Source organism: Littorina saxatilis, linkage group LG6 (genome assembly GCF_037325665.1).
Source record: "Littorina saxatilis isolate snail1 linkage group LG6, US_GU_Lsax_2.0, whole genome shotgun sequence".
In the NCBI taxonomy this organism is placed as follows: domain Eukaryota; kingdom Metazoa; phylum Mollusca; class Gastropoda; order Littorinimorpha; family Littorinidae; genus Littorina; species Littorina saxatilis.
In genome coordinates, this window is record NC_090250.1 from 12,648,474 (window position 1) to 12,669,169 (window position 20,696).

Sequence of the window (20,696 nt, forward strand, 5' to 3'; positions counted from 1 at the left end):
TTGCGTTTCATTCTGTGAGTTCGACAGCTACTTGACTAAATATTGTATTTTCGCCTTACGCGACTTGTTTGTTTCTTCTTCTTTTAGTTTTTTCTTCTTTTAGTTCTCGCAGGTGTTCCTGCTCTTTGGTCGTGTAAAAAAAAAAAAAAAAGAGAGAGATAGAAGAAAATTGATGTTGCACCGCCTGACTCTCGTGTTGGTAGTCCTGGCTTTGCAGGCGGGAGGGAGGGAGGGGGACGGCGTGTGACACGGCGTTGGCCACACTGTTGACCGAAATTAACAAAAACGGCTCCCCGGCCTCTCGAAACACACGTCTCTGTTTGTGATGGGATGCCCAAACTGCAAGTGGGGATTTGACTCTTTGCGGAGCATGTGTTTCTCAGGGCACGCGGGGCTCAAATGCTTTTCTCACTCCCTGCCCTGCTGGAACCGTTTGTGATCATCACATTATTGTCGGCGGCACTCGGAGTAGGGGGTGACACAGCCACTGCGGAAACCGTTTCCACAAGATGTCATGGTGAGGGTGTGTGTGTGTGTGAGACACGAGGAAGAAATATAACGTCTTTGTATTTTTGTGGATCCTGAAGCCATTATTGTCCTGACATTTCTGCATGTTGTGTACATGTGTGATACTGTTTACATGTGATTCACGAGAGAGAGAGAGAGAGAGAGAGAGAGAGAGAGAGAGAGAGAGAGAGAGAGAGAGAGAGAGAGTACGTTTAATAACACAAGAATACATACATAGTCAGTGACAAAAACCTTCCACTGCCAGTTAAGGGTCTGCCTAAAGTTACACAAAATTACGTTCAATTTGCTGTTGGCTCTAATGCAGTTATGGCAACGCCTGTATTCTCCCAGTCCCACTGTGACCATTATTACTATACTACATTCCTCTGCATTGTAATCAGCAAGCTCGTCATCTGCTCAGTGCGTGCTACTGACTTGAATTGTGGGACATTGATGTGGTATTGTGGATAATTACGATGACTCGCGGCGTACTTTGTGGTTGCATTTGATTTTAAGTGCACTAATTGTGCTTCTTGTTTTGAATTCAACCCGCCCCTCCCCCTCTCTCTCTAGGTCTCGCTCGCCACCCCTCCCCCTTTCTTTCTTCATCCTCTCTCTCTCTCTCTCTCTCTCTCTCACACACTCACACACACACACACAAACACATTATAAGTAGTCTTTTTTTTTAATATATAAGCACTCTCTGACTCTCTCTCTCCCCCACCCACTCTATCTCTCTCACAGTCTGAGAAGTGAACTTTTCAAAATCTCTCTCTCTCTCTCACTCCCCCTCTCACTTCCCCCTCTCAGTCTCAGATTCAGTAATACACTTGTCAAAAAGCAGCATCTGTGTCTTCCCCCTCTCTCTCCGCACCCTTCGTTTACCTCCCTCCTTTGCTCGATCTCTCTCTCTCTCTCTCTCTCTCTAAACATGTGTAAGTGTGTCGGATTGTCCTCACGCATGTTAAAGTTTCCAGCAGTCGGCTTTACCATCGCAGGTTTTCAATTATTCTGGATGCTGATTGCTACATTTCACAGAGGAGTGCCAACTGAGCGCTGTGATGTCAGCAACCGGGCCCCCCTGTCTGTGTCTCTGACCTAAAGACTTTATTCCTGGGGGAGAAACTCTTTGCTCTCACTGTCTCCACCGTAAAGCCGTAGGTCTAAAAGTGAAACACTAACAAATGTTAGTTGCACCAACAATGGATAGATTGTGATCTGTGTAGGCTGTGACAGTGTTAGTTAGGATAACGACGGTCTTCTCAGCCTACAATTATCGGGCGTGTAATATGCACCGGGGACAGGCGTCAATTGTGTGTGCGCGGGCTGGGGGACCGAACCGCTCCTGTACGGCTAATTGGTGGTAACAGTCGGTGGGGGCTTGCTGTTGTAAGTGGATGGTCGTCCTTATCACTTTCCCCTTTCTGTCATTTGGCACAGCTCAGCTGTTAATCACTCTCTCTCTCTCTCTGCCCAGGTAGTTTTTGTTTTTTTACATGGTGAATTTGGCAGTGTGCATCTCTCTCTGAACCCACAAGGGACCGTAGGCACTTGAGCTGGAATTAGGAAGGTTTAGTGAAGACCTTAGGATGTGCTTGTACCCACTATCAGCTATTATCACAGCAGTCTACCTATATGTCTCACTTCCCTCCTTTTCTAATATAAAATGTACAGATTGGATGACTTCTACTGGTGTCACATTGAAATAGGTTGTGTTTTTTTGTTGGTGTGTGTTTAAAAATAGAAAGTTAATTCTGACAGGCTGAAGCATTTTGTACAAATGTTTGCACTAGGTCTGGTAAGGAATGAAATGTTCACTTCATGTTTGCTCTCCTGCAGACAGTGTCTCTGTCCCCTCCCCACCCCCAACCACCCCTTCCATCACTGAAATAATCAGTCTGGTTGGCACTGTTGATGTGAATGAAAGTGTGACAGTTCGATACAACTCATTTTGTAGTTGTTTGTGTCCCTGTTTCCACAGAAATGGAAGCTCCGGTTCTTCGTGCTGCACAAGCCGTCAGGCAGCCTGCCGGACCAGTATGAGCTGAGCTACTACAACTCGGAGCAGTGCTCCAAGAAGAAGGGCTCCATTGACCTGGACCAGTGTGAGCAGATCATCGAATCCCTTGACTCCGATCAGTACCCCTACCTGCTTGCAATCAAAACCATTTGTCGTGGAAAGGTGGGTCCGGTATGCTTGTCTTCACATGGAGTGTGATTTGTCTGGGTGTGAGTTGTCTTCAGTTGTCATGCCTGATTTTTGCTTCACAAAATCTTTCTCTTTCCTTGTTCCACTCTGTCTCTGTTTCCATAGATCTGTCTGTCTGTCTGTCTTAGTCTTTCTCTCTCTCTCTCTCTCTCTCTCTCTCTCTCTCTCTCTCTCTCTCTCTCTCTCTCTCTCTCTCTCTCTCTCTCTCTCTCTCTCTCTCCATGTGTGTCTATGCGTCCCAAGGACAGATTGCAAGAAAAGGCGTAGCCTTACATCTTAATCCTTGTTAAATAAAGTTCAATTCAATTCAATTCAATTCTCTCTCTCAGACCTGGTAACCCCTGTTTTGCACGTGGAGTATTCTCAAGCAATCTTGGTGTATTTTCAGAAAAATGAGCGTACTCCACACTGCATTTGAACATCTATGATTTAAACATGCTTCACACGCGTCCGTCGCAGCATTAATTAAGTTTACCAATACATTTAAAACAATTAATGATTCTTTCAATATTTACTGACAAAAACAGTAATCATGTGTCAAAATACTGGATCGGCTTCGGGATGCGTTTGTGAAGACAAGTAGTCTAGGATTTTTTTCTCATCGTATGTTTTTTCCTATGACCGTACTGCTTGTATTCTAGACAATCATGCGTACACAATACGGCGAAATCGTATGGGTTCCCAGGTCTGCTCTCTCTCTCTCTCTCTCTCTCTCTCTCTCTCTCTCTCTCTCTCTCTCTCTCTCTCTCTCTCTCTCTCTCTCTCTCCTCTGTCTCTCGCTCTCTCTCTCTCTCACTCTCACTCTCTCTGTCTCTCTCTCTCTCTCTCTCTCTCTCTCTCTCTCTCTCTCTCACTCTCTGTCTCTGTCTCTCTCTCTCTCACTCTCCTCTCTCTGTCTCTCTCTCTCTCTCTCTCTCTCTCTCTCTCTCTCTCTCTCTCTCTCGTTTTTTGTTTTGTTTGTTTGTTTTTATGATGTGTTTTTTGTCGGTATATTACGTTGTATTTGTTTGTTTGATTGTTTGCTTACTTTTCCGTTAGTTCTACTTCAAACTTGTCTATCAATATCATGTATGTATTAAAATTTTGTATTAGATGTACGGACAGGTTGTAAGAAAAGGTGTGGCCTTACACCTCTATCCTTGTAAAATAAAGTTCCATCAACATCACCATTATCTCTCTCCCTTTCTCCCTTTCTCCCTTATGCTCTCATATTTTCGAGTAGGATGGGTCTCAAACCATGCAAAAAGTTGACAAAAACAACAGCGACTGTAAAAAGGTGTTCTAGTCAAAGACTCGGACACTTGCTGTAAACATGAGTTTGCTGCATAAACACCCATGCACACCTACATTGTATGTACATGTATTTGAAGCCATGTTTTGTGTATGTGTGTGACGCATGGCCTGACAGGTGACTTGCACTGTGCAGGTGAGGACCTACTACCTGGCCACCAACTCAGAAGAAAACATGAGCACCTGGGTACAGTGCTTGTGCCGTGTCTGCGGCTTGAAACAGGAAGACACACGTGAGTTTCTATGTCTCACGCTTTCCTTCTTCGCCCATAGTAACTCAAGTGTGAGAGATATTGAATCTTGTGGAGATTGAGACGAACAGAGTCAAACTCGCAGTCGTCTCTCCATCGGCAAGAAAATTGCATACTTTGCTATCTTCTTCTTCAGTGTTCGACGGTTGTGTCCCTCATGATCTTAGGCCTGCTGATACTTTGCTATCATTAGGCCTGCTGATACTTTGCTATCATTAGGCCTGCTGATACTTTGCTATCATTTTGCCTGCTGATACTTTGCTATCATTTTGCCTGCTGATACTTTGCTATCATTTTGCCTGCTGATACTTTGCTATCATTAGGCCTGCTGATACTTTGCTATCATTAGGCCTGCTGATACTTTGCTATCATTAGGCCTGCTGATACTTTGCTATCATTTTGCCTGCTGATACTTTGCTATCATTAGGCCTGCTGATACTTTGCTATCATTTTGCCTGCTGATACTTTGCTATCATTAGGCCTGCTGATACTTTGCTATCATTAGGCCTGCTGATACTTTGCTATCATTAGGCCTGCTGATACTTTGCTATCATTTTGCCTGCTGATACTTTGCTATCATTAGGCCTGCTGATACTTTGCTATCATTTTGCCTGCTGATACTTTGCTATCATTAGGCCTGCTGATACTTTGCTATCATTTTGCCTGCTGATACTTTGCTATCATTTTGCCTGCTGATACTTTGCTATCATTTTGCCTGCTGATACTTTGCTATCATTTTGCCTGCTGATACTTTGCTATCATTTTGCCTGCTGATACTTTGCTATCATTTTGCCTGCTGATACTTTGCTATCATTTTGCCTGCTGATACTTTGCTATCATTTTGCCGCTGTTACTTGTAAACAGAGAGGTGCTTTGTTTGAAAAAGTCCACATGCTTGCTAATTTAGGTATCGAAAGAAAACAGGGTCAAGAAAAGACTAAAGTGGAAAGTTTTGCCTGCTTTGACAATGTTTGACATTTGACATACCAAGGGTGGGTGAGCAAAGAGAAGAGAGGCTGTTTATGGTTCTGTTATATCTTTGCCGTTTTTTTTACCCCAAGTTAATGTGGCAGGGTACTCTCTAAGGCTCTTTCTTTGTGTGTTCCTTTCTTAATAGTCTGTGACTATTTCATTTGTATTTAGGTTAATGTTACCTTTAAGGTTGTTTTTATTGATTTTTGAAAGAACTTAACTTTGTGGAGGTGAGTGACAAAATGCCTATTAAGGATGTAGTGGCAGTGATTGGCTTGTTTTGCAGAATGTCATTCAGTACACTTTTACTGTTACTGGCAGAATCAGAAATTGTGCTTAAAAGTCTGATCATGCCATGCTGTACAGTCACAGTCTATTGAAATATGGACAGGAACAAGAAAACTACTGTGCTCTTGTCTGCCATATCCTTTTATGATCCTTAGGCTATCAGTATCAGTACAAAGTATTGTTCAGTGCCACAAGTTCTCATTTGCCATGTGATGACTTTCAGCTACAGATATCCCTGACAGCCGACTGAGCACACACAGCACATCGGGTAACAGCACGGCCGCTCAGCCTGTGGCGGGCAGTAACAGTGTGTGGTCCACCCCAGCCCCCAGCCCCACCGTCACCTCCCAGCCCATGCAGGCACCCCCCTCCAGGACCCCCACCGTCACCTCATCCACCTCTTCCACCTCCTCACATCCCGACCCCTCCACCTCCCCCCAGTCCTACGTGCTGCTGAACGAGTGCACCAGCGGCCCGGTGCCGGTGAAACGCAGCGAGCGGTATGACCGTGCAGAGAGCATTGACAGTGTGCCTGACTTCCCTGCACCGCCACCCCCCATGAAGAAAGGCCCCTCCCATCTACACTACAACAACATGGAGGATGATGGCAAGGACCACGACAGTGTGTTTGAACCCTATGACCGCCCCCCTGCTACCGGTGGCCAGGAGACGTACGACCGACCTAGACCTGGGTCAGGTCACCACGAGCTGTACGACCGACCCAGGTCTGGGGAGTTTAAGCACTCGGAGGAGAGCAGTGACGAAGATTTTTACAAAGTTCTTCCCAATGCTGGCGGGCAGGTTTCTTTGCTGAGAGTGACACGCAATTCAGCGTCATCAGACACAGTCGACTTGAACTTAAAGACAGCTGTCCCCCTACCCATGCCACGCCGCAGTCCCCACTCAGCCCGCTCTAGTCTCAGCGACCGCCCAGACTCCATGGGGTCGATGGGTCGTCCCATGACGGAGAACTATGATGTGCCGCCGCCCAGGCCAGTGTCCACGTCCAGTCAAGAAGCGGGAGACAATCCCCCTGCTCCGCCACAGCGGCCCCCCAAGCCACATCGCGGTTTGGCCTCGCAGTCTCCCTACCAAAATCTGCCCAGCAACAGCAAGGTGTATGAAAACAACAGCCTAAATGCCGTGCCTACTGCGCCCCCCAAAAACTGTAGTAGCGCCACTGTTCTAAGCTATGATGTCCCTCGTGGCTCTACCGTCATTTCTCCACCCCGCGATCATTCGGAGCTGGAAGTGGCTCCCCCTGCTCCGGCTCCCCGGGTTTGTGGGCCAGCAGGGGGTCACTCTTACCTGAACACGGTGCCAGGTTTTAGCAACTCTCCCGTGGTGCCCCCTTTCCCCGACACTTATCTGCCTGTCAGAAACGGGGACAAGGGGGACCAGGACATGGACAGTAGCCCGCCGGCGCCAGGTCAGTGCAGGACAGACCCGAGTTACGCTGACATGAACAGGGGGGGAGGTAACCAGGACCTGTATCAGGTTCCCCCTGTGGCCCCCCGACCCCCGCGCTCTAACACTCTGCCCTCGAGGATTCAAGGTGCTACCGGGGCTGGTAAGTAACAAGGTGTTTTTGTGTGTGTTGGTTTTTACATATAGACAAGTTTTGACTAAATGTTTTAAAATAGACGGGGAATCGAGACAAGGGTGGTTGTGTGTGTGTGTCCCTGTGTAGAGCGATTCAGAGAAAACAACTGGACTTATCTTCATGAAACTTTACATAAGAGCTCCTGAGAATGACGCTTCATATTCATCTTTTTGTGAAAGTTGAGGCCGCACTGTCACACCCTCATTTTTAGATCAAAAAGATCGAAATTTTGGTCAAGCAATCAAGCCCAGACTTAGAATTGCATTTCAGCTTGGAAGCCTAAAAATTAATCAAGGAGTTGGGTCATTAAAAATCTCAAAATTCTCATTAAAAATGAAAATTGTAATAATCGATCCAAAAATGATTTCATGTTATTCTTTATCATTTACCTGAATGCCATAATTAGTCTGATTACAGAAAATAGGTTAATTAGTCACTACGTTTGCAGTCTTCGCAGAGACAAGCTTTACAGACAGGGCTTGTTTTACTTTACACTTTAAAGTTTTAGGCTAGCTGCCACTTCCCTACCTTCTGTATGGATTATAGATATATATAGAAGCTTTGAGAAATTGATACAGAACCACGCTTTCATATTTTTTTTTAAATGAACGTTTTTGTGTGCCTATTTGTGTTTAGATTAAAGAGTGAACAAGCAAGTACATGTACAAACTATAAAATTAAGGCAAGAAATGGAAAGAGGGGAATGTATGTGTACACATTGTGTGTGTGTGTGTGTGTGTGTGTGTGTGTGTGTGTGTGTGTGTGAGAAAGAGAGACAGAGAAAGAAAAAAACAAAGAGAGAGAAGAGATTTTATGTATGTGTGTTTCTGTTTGTCTGTGTGTGTTTGTGTGTTTGCATTCATCTTTGTGGACACACACATGTATACATAAACACACACACATGCTCACACATGTGTTCATGTGCACATTATTGTTAAGTGGTGTGTGCATGTGCAGTTGAACTTTAACAGGGCTTGGTGTTTGTGTCTTACCAGAAACTGAGCAGACGTGCATCTGGAGCAACACACGCACCAAGAGTTTCAAGCGAAACAATCACATCAGCCACTCGCCAACACCTCCCAGGTAACTCACGGCTAAGCTTGCTTCCAGGGGATTTTTGTTCTTTGTAACATGTTTTTATTTTATTTTATTGAAATATATTGGAAGCAAGAACATTCATAGCATTTAAAAGGATTTCTTTGGTGCTTGTCTCTTTTGATTATTTACATAAAGTTTGCTTATGTGTATTTACTTGATTTTGTGCTTCTTCCCTTTCTTCCCATATGTATATATATATGCTGGCTAGTTCGTGAAATATATTCCTTTTTGCCTTTGATAGTAAGGTGTTGGCAAAAGATGATGGTAAAATCTTGGTAAAAGTGTTTTGCTCTGTGTATACCTTGGGGGTCTAACAGTTTTCAGTAAGAATGAGTGTCAAGTGCTGGTTGAAATGATAATTGTTCTTTACCTGTAAAGTTTAATGGTTTTCAGTAAAACTAAAATCAAGAGTGTTGAAGCTGGTTGAAGTAATGCTAATGGTTCTTAATTGCCTGCTGCTTTACTGTTTGTGCTTAGTCAAGTAATAGTCCCTGACCTGTTTTTTTGTTGCTGTTGTGCATAGTCAAGTAATAGTCCCTGGCCTGTTCTTTGTTGCTGTTGTGCATATTCAAGTAATAGTCCCTGGCCTGTTCTTTGTTGCTGTTGTGCATAGTCAAGTAATAGTCCCTGGCCTGTTCTTTGTTGCTGTTGTGCATAGTCAAGTAATAGTCCCTGGCCTGTTCTTTGTTGCAGTAATGTGCATAGTCAAGTACATAATAGGCCCTGGCCTGTTCTTTGTTGCTGTTGTGCATAGTCAAGTAATAGTCCCTGGCCTGTTCTTAGGTGCTGTCGTGCATAGTCAAGTAATAGTCCCTGGCCTGTTCTTAGGTGCTGTTGTGCATAGTCAAGTAATAGTCCCTGGCCTGTTCTTAGGTGCTGTTGTGCATAGTCAAGTAATAGTCTCTGGCCTGTTCTTTGTTGCTGTTGTTCATAGTCAAGTAATAGTCTCTGGCCTGTTCTTTGTTGCCTGTTGTTGTTTGTGCATAGTCAAGTAATAGACCCTGGCCTGTTGTTGTTTGTGCATAGTCAAGTAATAGACCCTGGCCTGTTGTTGTTTGTGCATAGTCAAGTAATAGACCCTGGCCTGTTGTTGTTTGTGCATAGTCAAGTAATAGACCCTGGCCTGTTGTTGTTTGTGCATTGTCAAGTAATAGACCCTGGCCTGTTGTTGTTTGTGCATAGTCAAGTAATAGACCCTGGCCTGTTGTTGTTTGTGCATAGTCAAGTAATAGACCCTGGCCTGTTGTTGTTTGTGCAGTCAAGTAATAGACCCTGGCCTGTTGTTGTTTGTGCATAGTCAAGTGATAGACCCTGGCCTATTTTTTGTTGCTGTTGTGCATAGTCAAGTAATAGGCCCTGGCCTGTTTTGTTGTTGCTGTTGTGCACAGTCAAGTAATAGGCCCTGGCCTGTTCCTGTTTGTGGTTAGTCACGTAATAGGCCCTGGCCTGTTGTTGTTTGTGCATAGTCAAGTAATAGAGCCTGGCCTGTTGTTCTGTTTGTGCATAGTCAAGTAATAGGCCATGGCCTGTTGTTGTTTGTGCATAGTCAAGTAATAGGCCATGGCCTGTTGTGCTGTTTGTACTTAGTGACTTAATAGGCCCTGGCTGTTGTTTGTAGCTTTTAACTGCTATACTGTGAAATAGTATGTGTAGCTCACTGAATGTTTAGGTCCAAAAGGCTGCATGATATGATGGACCATGATGAATGTTGCTGATTAGTGTGATGATTGTGCACAGACCGCCGCCCTTGGGGCCGAGACGACCCCCTCTGCCTCCTGCTCCAGATGTGGCCACCAGCTCCGATGATGATGACAATCGATCTTATGATGGAAGTAGTGTGAGTCGATATTTGTGCCTTCTTCTTATTATTATTTATATGTGTGTATTATGCGTGTGTGTGTGTGGGGTTATTGCAGTTTAGGATGCATGAGTAGGCATGAAAGATCCTCTCCAAATTTATATTATTCTATGATTAAGAACACTAAACAGCATACCATTCATTTTAGAAAGCTATGGTTGTTGCTGTAGTGGTTGTTGCTTTAATCATGGAGTATGGCCTTAATGCTTGATTTTCTATCCTTTGACAGACGCATCATGAAATGAGCGTGTTGCGCATGTCGACCGTGCCAACTGCACCTGACCATGAAACAGAACCTGAGCTGAAGTACCTTGACCTTTGTCTGGACACGCCCCCTGAGCCGACTCGTACTCAGGCTACCAATGTTCACCACGGCACGCCCACGGAATACAGGGAGATAGACTTTGTCAAAACTAGAGCGCTTCAAGACGTCAAAAAAGCCAGGAATCTGAATAATAAGTAGTTTGACCATTTCTTCTGAACTTGAAGGAAGGACATATCGTGGAAGGAACAGGCTGCTGTGTTTTGCTGCAACAAAGTTTTCTCCTGTTATCTGCTTTTTTCAGAACAAAAGGGGAAAACTGAAACCTTATACTTTGTACGTTTACATTTGAGGACTATTTGTACAGTATGAAGACTTGTACGTACTCGGTGTTACTGAAATGACTGCGAAGGCAGACATGGGAAAATGTATAGTTCAACCATCAGATGCTGCTGCAGATCCCTCTCCATGGAAATAATGCCTTGTGGAACTGCACATCTACTGCACGCTATACTTAGAGTCTATACTTACCACTGTGAGACTGCTGGCATTTTTGTTTGTGAGGAATACTGTATGTGGAGACTTGTGATAAAGTACAGACTGTGGCCTAGGAAATATAACTATTCAATCAGTGGCACAGATAACTGTCAAGGCAGCAGCTGTGCGGCCCTGTCATTTTGAACCTGGCTCCACGTTAGGAGACCTTCATGTTTTTAACAAAATTGTTTTTAAATTGTAATACATGTAGTACTACATGGATAGGTTAAGTCCCTGCGCATAGCTCATGTGGTTTTTAACCACATTGAGACTGAGTCACAGAATTTATATGAAAGACATGACTCCGAGCAAAGCCTGGAAGGACATACACTGTGGCCGCATTCCTGTGTATCATGGAGATGTGGACTGTATCTCATGACCAGACCCACATTTAATTCAATCAAACATGACCAGAAAGAACGTCAAAATGACTCAAATTCTTTCACAAAATGTTTTGCTCGGAAGGCTTTCTGTTGAGTCTCTGCAAAAAGATGTCTAACTCAGACAAATATGTCTGTGTATAAAGCCTGTGTGTAAGATAATGTGCACACTGGAAAAGCAGAATCAAGAGGGAAGGTCATGAGATGTAAAAATTGGTCTTTCCTGTTTTCACAGCAGAGAAAAAATAAAAGGTATGAAACGATGAGCCATAAAAGATCACTAACATCCTTTTCTGATCCGCAACTCCAAGCTTATGGGTCTTATTTTGTTTTATCTGAGTACGGTCAATGCATGTCTGTTCCAAGCATTTGTGTATGCATGTTGGCTTCTGTACCTTGAAAGTGGCGGCCAGATTTAGGACACCGTCAAATGCATAACGGCTTGGGACCTGCTCACTGCTCAGCATTGTTGTGTCTGCTACTTTGTGTGACACTATTACATTACAGCATAATCTTTTGAAATGGCAACCAAGTCTCCATGGTATATGGTGCACAAGACTTTAAACTTCTGATGAAAGACATGTGTGCCAAGATAAAAGGAGAAAATATGGGACATTGTAAAATATAGAGTTAATTTGTATATATATATATATATCTCTTCCAGCACAACAGTTCTTCATGGAGCCAAATACACTGAATGAAGGTCTCAGTACGCACTTTACCTATTTAAGTGAATTTACTCATATGTCATTTTAAGCTGCTGCGCTTTATTATCAAGCTCATTCACCACCGCAGACATGTTAAGGGGCAGGTGTATTTTATGCCCTCAATATCAGAGGGAGGAAATCGGTGTTATTGGAGACACCCCTCCAAACTTTTTCTTGAGCATATGTTTTAACAGCCCTGGTAACTTTTGTTGGTCTGTTACTTTTTACTTTCTATGGTTGTTGCAGACTGCTGAGAATTGTATAAATCAAGGAGATGACAGGAAATATAATTCTTTGACCTTCAAAAGTTTTTGTATTCTTTCAATTTGTTCATTGCCTACATGTTTTGTTTTTGAAGGTTTCAATATCTTTTGTGTCGTTGATTGTCTAAATATTTTCTCATCCATGTGGTATTAAGAATTATAAATAATAATAATAACATACCACCAAATATATTCATTAATCTGAATAGTCAGATTTGATTCCTCTTAAAGCATGAATTCAACAAATTCTGTCTGTTACATCAACGCCTCAAACATTTTTTCCATAATTAAAACTCTCTGTATGTCTCAAACTGATTTCCCGAGAAAAATACGAAAAAAACTTCTGCAATATATTTGAACATCAAAGTACCAGAGGGTCGCGAATGAGCTATGCTGCTTTTAATATCACATTTGATATGTCAAAACGTGGTGAATTTTCACTGCCTTGTTTTATAGCTCAAGCACCAAAAAAGAAACTTACATGATACAGCTTGATACTTACTTTTTTCCCTTGAAATGTTGAGTCGTTGTTTTTACAGAGGTAGGTTTACAGTTCTGCAGATGGAAACTGAAAATACATTCATACAGAGTAAAATCAAAAAAGAAATTATCAGATGAAGAGCATACCTGACATTGCACAACATAGTCTCAGGTAAATTAGAATATTATGATATAATTCTTTCAGTGCAATTACAAGATTCTGTTCAAATGTTCTGCTTCTGTGTGGCAGTGTTGATTGTTAGGGAAGATTGAGGATGTGGGGGCTAGAGACTGTTTTAATCTCATGTTTTGTTTGATTGTATTTCTGCTTGTACGTGCCCATCTCATCGCATACCTTAGTTAGTTTTCAATCCATGTTCATTTTCTGTCGGTGAATTGGTCTCATGATTCAGTATGCACTACATGCTTCTTTATTTTGATACTTTTAGTCTTTTTCTATTTTACTGACTGCTATGGAAGTTTTGATACAGTTTTATCTTTTTGTCTCTTTTTACACTGTTTTTGCATTGGGAAAAAAACGCAGACAGAGACAGTATGCTTAACAATAAATTAGTGTGTCATCTCTTTCTCTGTCAGATATTGGAACTCATTTTTAAACAATGAGAGTCATTTGTTTGTAATTGCGTGAGCAGTATCTGTCATCTGTGCTCCCTTGAATTTGACAAAAATGCTTGTATGATCAGGTAGTATTTTGGGAGAAGAGAGCTAATTCTGAAAGGAACTCGGGGGGGGGGGGGGGGGGGGGGGAGCCATTGTTAAACTTTGATACGGGTGGACAATAGGTGACAGTTTTGAGGAAAAAGGGTTATAAGTTGCACAGCACACTTTGGGGTATGTTAGGCAAGTGAAAACTTACTCTTTGCATTTTGAACTTTTGGGGCTGTACAGGGTCAAGTCTACGTGCATACCAAATGTTTTTGCAAAATTAAAGGAATTGAACAGGGTTATTTTGGTTCCAACGCTTTATTATCTGTGCACAGTTTCTGTAGGTTGCGTACATTCTGAGTTGAATTCCCTCAAACCTGGGTGCTGGACCCCTGTGTGTTCTGAAGCTTGGTAATTCACACAAAGAAAGACATCGGTTTTACTTTCTTACTTAGCATCCTTTGTTCGCGCTGTCACATGTTTTCATAATTGTATCAGCAGAAGAGATGAGCATAATTCAATGCTTCTTATCCCATGGTTGTATTTTTTCTTCAACTTTCTTCAGTTTGTTTTTGTTACCAAAGAGGGATATACTATTTTGTTGTATTCATAATACTCGGAATGCTTTGCCTTTTTGTTTTGTTTTTTGTTACAGATAGTTTAGTGTAACAGGGCTTTGAGTATTGTTACTGGTGAGGTGTATTTGGTCACAGGGCTTTAAGTGTTTCTTGTCAGTGTCAGGTTTATTGTAGGAGGGTTTGTTGTTTGCTTAACAGGCTTTTCTGGTCTTTGATAGTACAGGGAAACCTGTCTCTGATGACCAGCCGAGAGACCATCCAAATGTGGTTCTTATAGACAGGTGGTCGTTAAGGAAAGGTGAATCGTATAGGAAGAACCTCGCTGGGTTTTCTTTGGGGTGGTGGTCATGGGCAGGTAGTAGTTATCAAGAGCTGGTTACCAGGTTCATCTGTACTGTAGTAAAGAGTTCTTTCTACCTGTGATCTTCATGCCAAACCTTACATCACATGTTCTGTCCCACGTAAGAGCATGGGTGAAACTTTTCCGCCTCAGGGCGGAAATCCGCCAAATGAAATTGGTCAAATAAGGAATTCCTTATTTTAAAAATCTTTTCTTTTTTTTCCCGGCGATCCGATCCGTATTTCCCCTTACACAGTGACCGGACATCGCTTAGTCTTTGTTTCACTAAGCGCACGAATTATCGGGCTACTGCTTGGCATTTGTTACCATTGTTTAATGTGCAAATTTGTGTGTTTGAGATACCAGGAGAGGCCTACTTTTACACTTAAAAGCCTGATTTTTCGTTTTCTTCCGGGGGGCTTTGCCCCCCTGGGCCCCCTAGCAGGGCGTTGCCCCAGCACCCCACCAGGGCCTGGGCGGCCCCTGGACCCCGGCCTCATTTTCCTTATTTTCAATTCTGATCAGTTTCACCCATGTAAGAGGTCTTTATTTTCTCTCATATCTTTGCCTCTTTTGAGCATAAAGTTTTGAGGTGGTGTTTTTTTCCATTTTACCTCAGATTGTCTTAGTTTTCTGTTGCATTATATTGCATTTTTTGGTTAAATAATACACATAACCTGTGTGGGTTGCTTGCATTGTGCTTATATTGGAGATTTCAGCTCGCCTTTTTTTAGTATGGCCAGGGTGCATCACCAGATCAAACTGGTTTTTACATTTAGTCAAGTTTTGACTAAATGTTATAACATAGAGGGGGGAATCGAGACGAGGGTCGTGGTGTATGTGTGTGTGTGTGCGTGTGTGTCTGTGTGTGTGTGTAGAGCGATTCAGAGTAAACCACTGGACCGATCTTTATGAAATTTTTCATGAGAGTTCCTGGGTATGATATCCCCAGACGTTTTCTTCATTTTTTCGATAAATGTCTTTGATGACATATCCGGCTTTTTGTAAAAGTTGAGGCAGCACTGTCACACCCTCATTTTTCAATCAAATTGATTGAAATTTTGGCCAAGCAATCTTCGACGAAGGCCGGACTTTGGTATTGCATTTCAGCTTGGAGGCTTAAAAATTAATTAATGACTTTGGTCATTACAAATCTGAAAATTGTAATTAAAATTATGTTTTTATCAAACGATCCAAAATTACGTTTATTGTATTCTTCATCATTTTCTGATTCCAAAAACATATAAATATGTTATATTCGGATTAAAAACAAGCTCTGAAAATTAAAAATATAAAAATTATGATTAAAATTAAACTTCCGAAATCGATTTAAAAACAATTTCATCTTATTCCTTGTCGGTTCCTGATTCCAAAAACATATAGATATGATATGTTTGGATTAAAAACACGTTCAGAGAGTTAAAAAGACTAGAGATATAGAAAAGCGTGCTTATCCTCCTCAGCGCAACCGCTACCACGCTTTTCTGGATTGTTAATTTCACTGCCTTTGCCACGAGCGGTGGACAGACGATGCTACGAGTGTACGGTCTTGCGGAAAAAATGCAATGCGTTCAGTTTCATTCTGTGAGTTTGATTTTCGCCTTACGGAACTTGTTTTTCTTCAGGTGTTACTGCTAATTGTGATTGTAAAATCAGCCAAGTGGTTAAAATCTGCAGCTAATTGTTTTATTGTAAATGATTCACACAATATATGTTATTGTGTAATTTTGTTTTGTGAACTAGTGTGTACATAGCTTACAGTATTGATCTAGCTTGTAGATACAAGAATTAACTTGCTGAGTAAGTTACTGTGCTGTACAGGTCTTGTGAACTTGCTGAGTAAGTTACTGTGCTGTACAGGTCTTGTGAACTTGCTGAGTAAGTTACTGTGCTGTACAGGTCTTGTGAACTTGCTGAGTAAGTTACTGTGCTGTACAGGTCTTGTGAACTTGCTGAGTAAGTTACTGTGCTGTACAGGTCTTCCGCCCTCTGCTGACCAAGGTTTATTGAAACAAATCACCAGAAACTGTGTATGCTTGCTCAAATGTTGTTGACATACAAACCTATTTTAAATGTCATCAGATGGCTTAGTATAAGAGAGAGAGAGACATAGGGAACACATGAAGTACGTACTCAGTCTTTTTCTGGTTGTATGAGCGTGTGTGTGTGTGACAGAGAGAGTGTGTGTTTGTGAGTGAGTGTAGAAATTACATCAGATATGAAGCGCTATGTTATTTGGTTTTTTAAAGAGGAGGACGCGAAGAGAGAGACGGAGAGAGAGACGGACACATTCAATGTCCAGGCCATGGGAACATTTCTTCTGTAAATCTGTTAAAGTTCGGATCAGGTTCATGAACTAGTGTCTTAAATATTACAAAAGAATTGCTTGTAGTGCACACCTATTTACTCAATTTAAAGACCTGTTCCCCCCCCCCCACCCCCTTCCCCATTTTGAGTGAGCACTCTATTTAACGACCCCTAGGTGATTAAACTAGGTCACTGTGTTGAACGTTAAAGTTTTTTTTGTAAATCAGTAGTTTTTTTTATTATGCTTCCTTCTTGCCTTCATGAATCAAGAAAAAGATTGCAAACAAAATAAGTCAGTAATAACTGGTTTCTGTTTCTTGAAAAATAATCATTTTGGACAGTTTTGTTGTGGGAAATTGTATATTGAACCCCTTCACTGCCCAGCACGTACTAGGTACGTGGTCATGTTTGGTTTGTCATACGCCCATACACGTACTAGGTACGTGGCATTTACATCAGCACTTTTCAGGACATTTGTGAAAACTAAATGGGAGGTAACCACTGTCCAACTTCTTGTAGGGGTTTAAACACAGTTCTTTCCCATTGACCGTTCAGATAAGTTAGTACCACGTGGTAAAAACTTTTTTATAAGTTTTTTCCGATCTATAAGATTCAAAATGGCGGCCGAAAGTCGGACATCAACTCGTAGACCTGTTTTCAAATGATACAGTGTTCTGGAAGCTCTACAAGAAGTGATTTATGGATTACCACACAGAAGAATACTGTTATGGGCTGTAATGTGAGTACCTGATGTTTGACACCAGTTTTAGCTGTGTTTTCTGCGGTTTTACATGCTGCAGTGTGTGTGTGAAAGTTTGGAAACTGTAATTTTTGACAAAAATGGTCATTATATCGATTTTTATTATAACAATCACAAACAAAGTCCAATGATCATGTTATCACATAATAGCCAAGGATATAAGCAAACCACATGCCAAAGATCTAAGAGATATCTCAATAAATGATTGAGCAGTAAACAGATTAGTGAACCTACCGAAGAAAGCGAAATTTGCCCTGGCGCACAGCAATACCAAAATGCTGTTATACTGTGGCAGTCAAGGGGTTAATGTACATGATACAAACAGAAACTTTACATGGTTGCCTTTTTTTTAAGTTGTTTATTTTATTGTTTTTGATTTTTTGTCTCATAATTTAAAAACAAGTCGCATAAGGCGAAATTACTACATTTATAAGTCAAGCTGTGGAACTCACAGAATGAAACTGAACGCACTGCATTTTTTCACAATGACCATAGTCCGCCGCTCGTGCAAAATGCAGTAAAACTGACAAGACTGTTTAGCGCTGTAGTGGTTTCGCTGTGCTGCATAGCACGCTTTTCTGTACCTCTCTTCGTTTTAACTTTCTGAGCGTGTTTTTAATCCAAACATATCATATCTATATGTTTTTGGAATCAGGAACCGACAAGGAATAAGATGAAATTGTTTTTAAATCGATTTCGGAAATTTGATTTTGATCATAATTTTTATACTTTTAATTTTCAGATCTTGTTTTTAATCCAAATATAACATATTTATATGTTTTTGGAATCAGAAAATGATGAAGAATAAGATAAACGTAAATTTGGATCGTTTTATTAAAAAAAAAACTTAATTACAATTTTCAGATTTTTAATGACCAAAGTCATTAATTAATTTTTAAGCCACCAAGCTGAAATGCAATACCGAAGTCCGGCCTTCGTCAAAGATTGCTTGGCCAAAATTTCAATCAATTTGATTGAAAAATGAGGGTGTGACAGTGCCGCCTCAACTTTTACAAAAAGCCTGATATGACGTCATTTATCGAAAAAAAGAAAAAAATGTCCGGGGATATCATACCCAGGAACTCTCATGTCAAATTTCATAAGGATCGGTCCAGTAGTTTACTCTGAATCGCTCTACACACACACACACACACACACACACACACACACATACACCACGACCCTCATCTCGATTCCCCCCTCTATGTTAAAACATTTAGTCAAAACTTGATTAAATGTAACAATTTGGGGGTATCTTTTTAGATTTTGTTTCTGTCTGTTCAGTTTGCAGCAAAGAAAACATACATTCTATTATGTGTTCTTGTTGGTTACTTGTGACTAGAGAACTGGTAAAACTGACAAAGATGACATATTGAAACCCAACTCACACTTTTATATGCTTTTAGTAAAGAGGAAGTTTGCAAAAATCAAGATAGATACGCAAATACTTTTTTTTTTTTGTGCCTGTGGTTATTGTATGCATGCCTGATCTTGATGGACGGGTGTGTGGCTGTGATTTCTTCTTCGTTCATGGGCTGAAACTCCCACGTTCACTCATGTTTTTGCACAAGTGGATTTATACATGTTTGACTGTTTTTACCCCGCCATTCAGGCTGCATACGCCGATTTTGGGGGGAGGCATGCTGGGTGTTTTCATGTATCTATAATCCACCGACCTCGGACATGAATTGCAGGATCTTTTTTGTGTGCACTTGGTCTTTTGCTTGCGTGAACACACGAAGGGGGTCTGCAAATAAGTTGACCTTGGAGATCGGAAAAATCTCCATCCTGCACCCACCAGGCGGCCGCGGCCGGGATTCGAACTCGAGTCCTTCTGATGTCTAAGTCAGGGTGTTAAGTTTATTGGTTTTTTTTTTTCTTTATCTTTTTGTTTAAAGCAATTTTCTTTGATGAAAATCTAATCATCAGACTCATATACTCTTGGGGAGTTCAGGCCTGCATTGTTTTTTGATAACAGAACAAGGTGGTTTAATAAAGGTTTAATATACATTTTAAGAAAATGGGAACTCACAATAATGATAACAAGTGTACAGTACTATTTTAATAACATTTTAATGTTACAGTAATGAGCAACAGGGTTTTTGCATACTCATGAAGATGATTTTATTATTTACTTATTCTTTCTTTCAAGATATGTACTCCAGTGCTTTTGGTTTAAGTTGACTTGGTATTGTTGAAGTTTTCATATGATGCTCAGGTTATTCCTGAATTGAGATGTAATACATTTACTTTGTTTTTGGAACAGCAGATTACTGATGTTACATGTTTTTTATGAACTTTTTAATGGATCATTTGGACAATTCAGATTTTGAATTGTTAGTGTTAGACTTTAATCATGGAGGCGATTCTTTATACTCTTATCATTTCAGAGTTATGTTTTTCTGCATAAGACTTTTTCCACAATTTTCATTATTATTGATAATTTGAGAATGTGGTGTTAGTTATCTTTTGGAGTGTTGCTTCTGTTCAATCATTTTATTTTGTTGGATTGTCTTGCTCATGCTTTTATTTTCTGTTGTTAATGTTGTTCTCTGTGATTCTATCAAAGTATAGTTCTTTGAAGTTCTGTTGAAATTATTCTTTTGTCCATAAAGAAAAGAAAACAAACGCGGCATGTGATTTACGTTAAAAATTAGAAGAATTGCTGATAATATTTATAATAGCAAAAGTTGCACACAAAACTGATCTTGCTTTCTTGGTTTTGTTAAGTGCAACATATAAATACAAGTAAAGCTACATCATTTTGCATTGAAATATACCTAAAATGCATTTAAATATTAATTCAAAGTGACCTATACTTTCACTCCCGCATTAACCACCCCCTCTTCTCTCTCTCTCTCTCTCTCTCTCTCTCTCTCTCTCTCTCTCTCTCTCTCTCTCTCTCTCTCTCTCTCTCTCTCTCACACACACACATACACACACATACGCACACACACGAGCAAATCTGATCACTAAAACTTCAATATGTTTTAAGCATTCAGGCACAGTTTCTTGTACAGAATTGAACAGGAATGAATTGAGCTCTTGTAGCAGATACTAATGTAGCAATTCAAATAAACCTATATACATGATAGCCTCTGTGTGTGTGTGTTTGTGTGTGTGTGTGGGAAGAAAAAGAGAGTTCTTGAGTCATTGTCTAAGTTAAATGAAACAATGACCAAATTATGTGGTTATTCGGCAACAAGGAGGTATAAACCAATAACGACAAAAACTTTACTTATGATTGATATCTTGGCTTCATTAACAAGAAGTACATTGCGATAACGAGCAGTCTTTTTGTGATAATAATGATGATAATTTAAGCTATTCACTTAGGATC

At 41.0% G+C, this 20,696-nt stretch overlaps 1 protein-coding gene across 4 annotated transcripts in view; it reads left to right on the forward strand.

Annotated features, from left to right (window-relative positions):
* LOC138968529 (GRB2-associated-binding protein 2-like) overlaps positions 1-20,441 on the forward strand; it is a 37,535-nt gene extending 17,094 nt beyond the window's left edge. Inside the window, exons 2-8 of one of the 4 annotated variants that reach the window (XR_011456217.1) lie at positions 2,465-2,689; positions 4,143-4,239; positions 5,741-7,087; positions 8,116-8,203; positions 9,956-10,055; positions 10,306-16,110; positions 16,228-20,441. Coding sequence is in view for 3 of the 4 variants with exons in the window: in XM_070341104.1 (XP_070197205.1) it covers positions 2,465-2,689; positions 4,143-4,239; positions 5,741-7,087; positions 8,116-8,203; positions 9,956-10,055; positions 10,306-10,539 (2,091 nt within the window). In the remaining variant the exon portion in view is untranslated. Of the gene's footprint in view, positions 1-2,464; positions 2,690-4,142; positions 4,240-5,740; positions 7,088-8,115; positions 8,204-9,955; positions 10,056-10,305 lie in introns of all 4 variants that reach the window. The other 3 variants (XM_070341104.1, XM_070341105.1, XM_070341106.1) reach the window with 3 other exon arrangements.
* Positions 20,442-20,696: the final 255 nt, after the last annotated feature.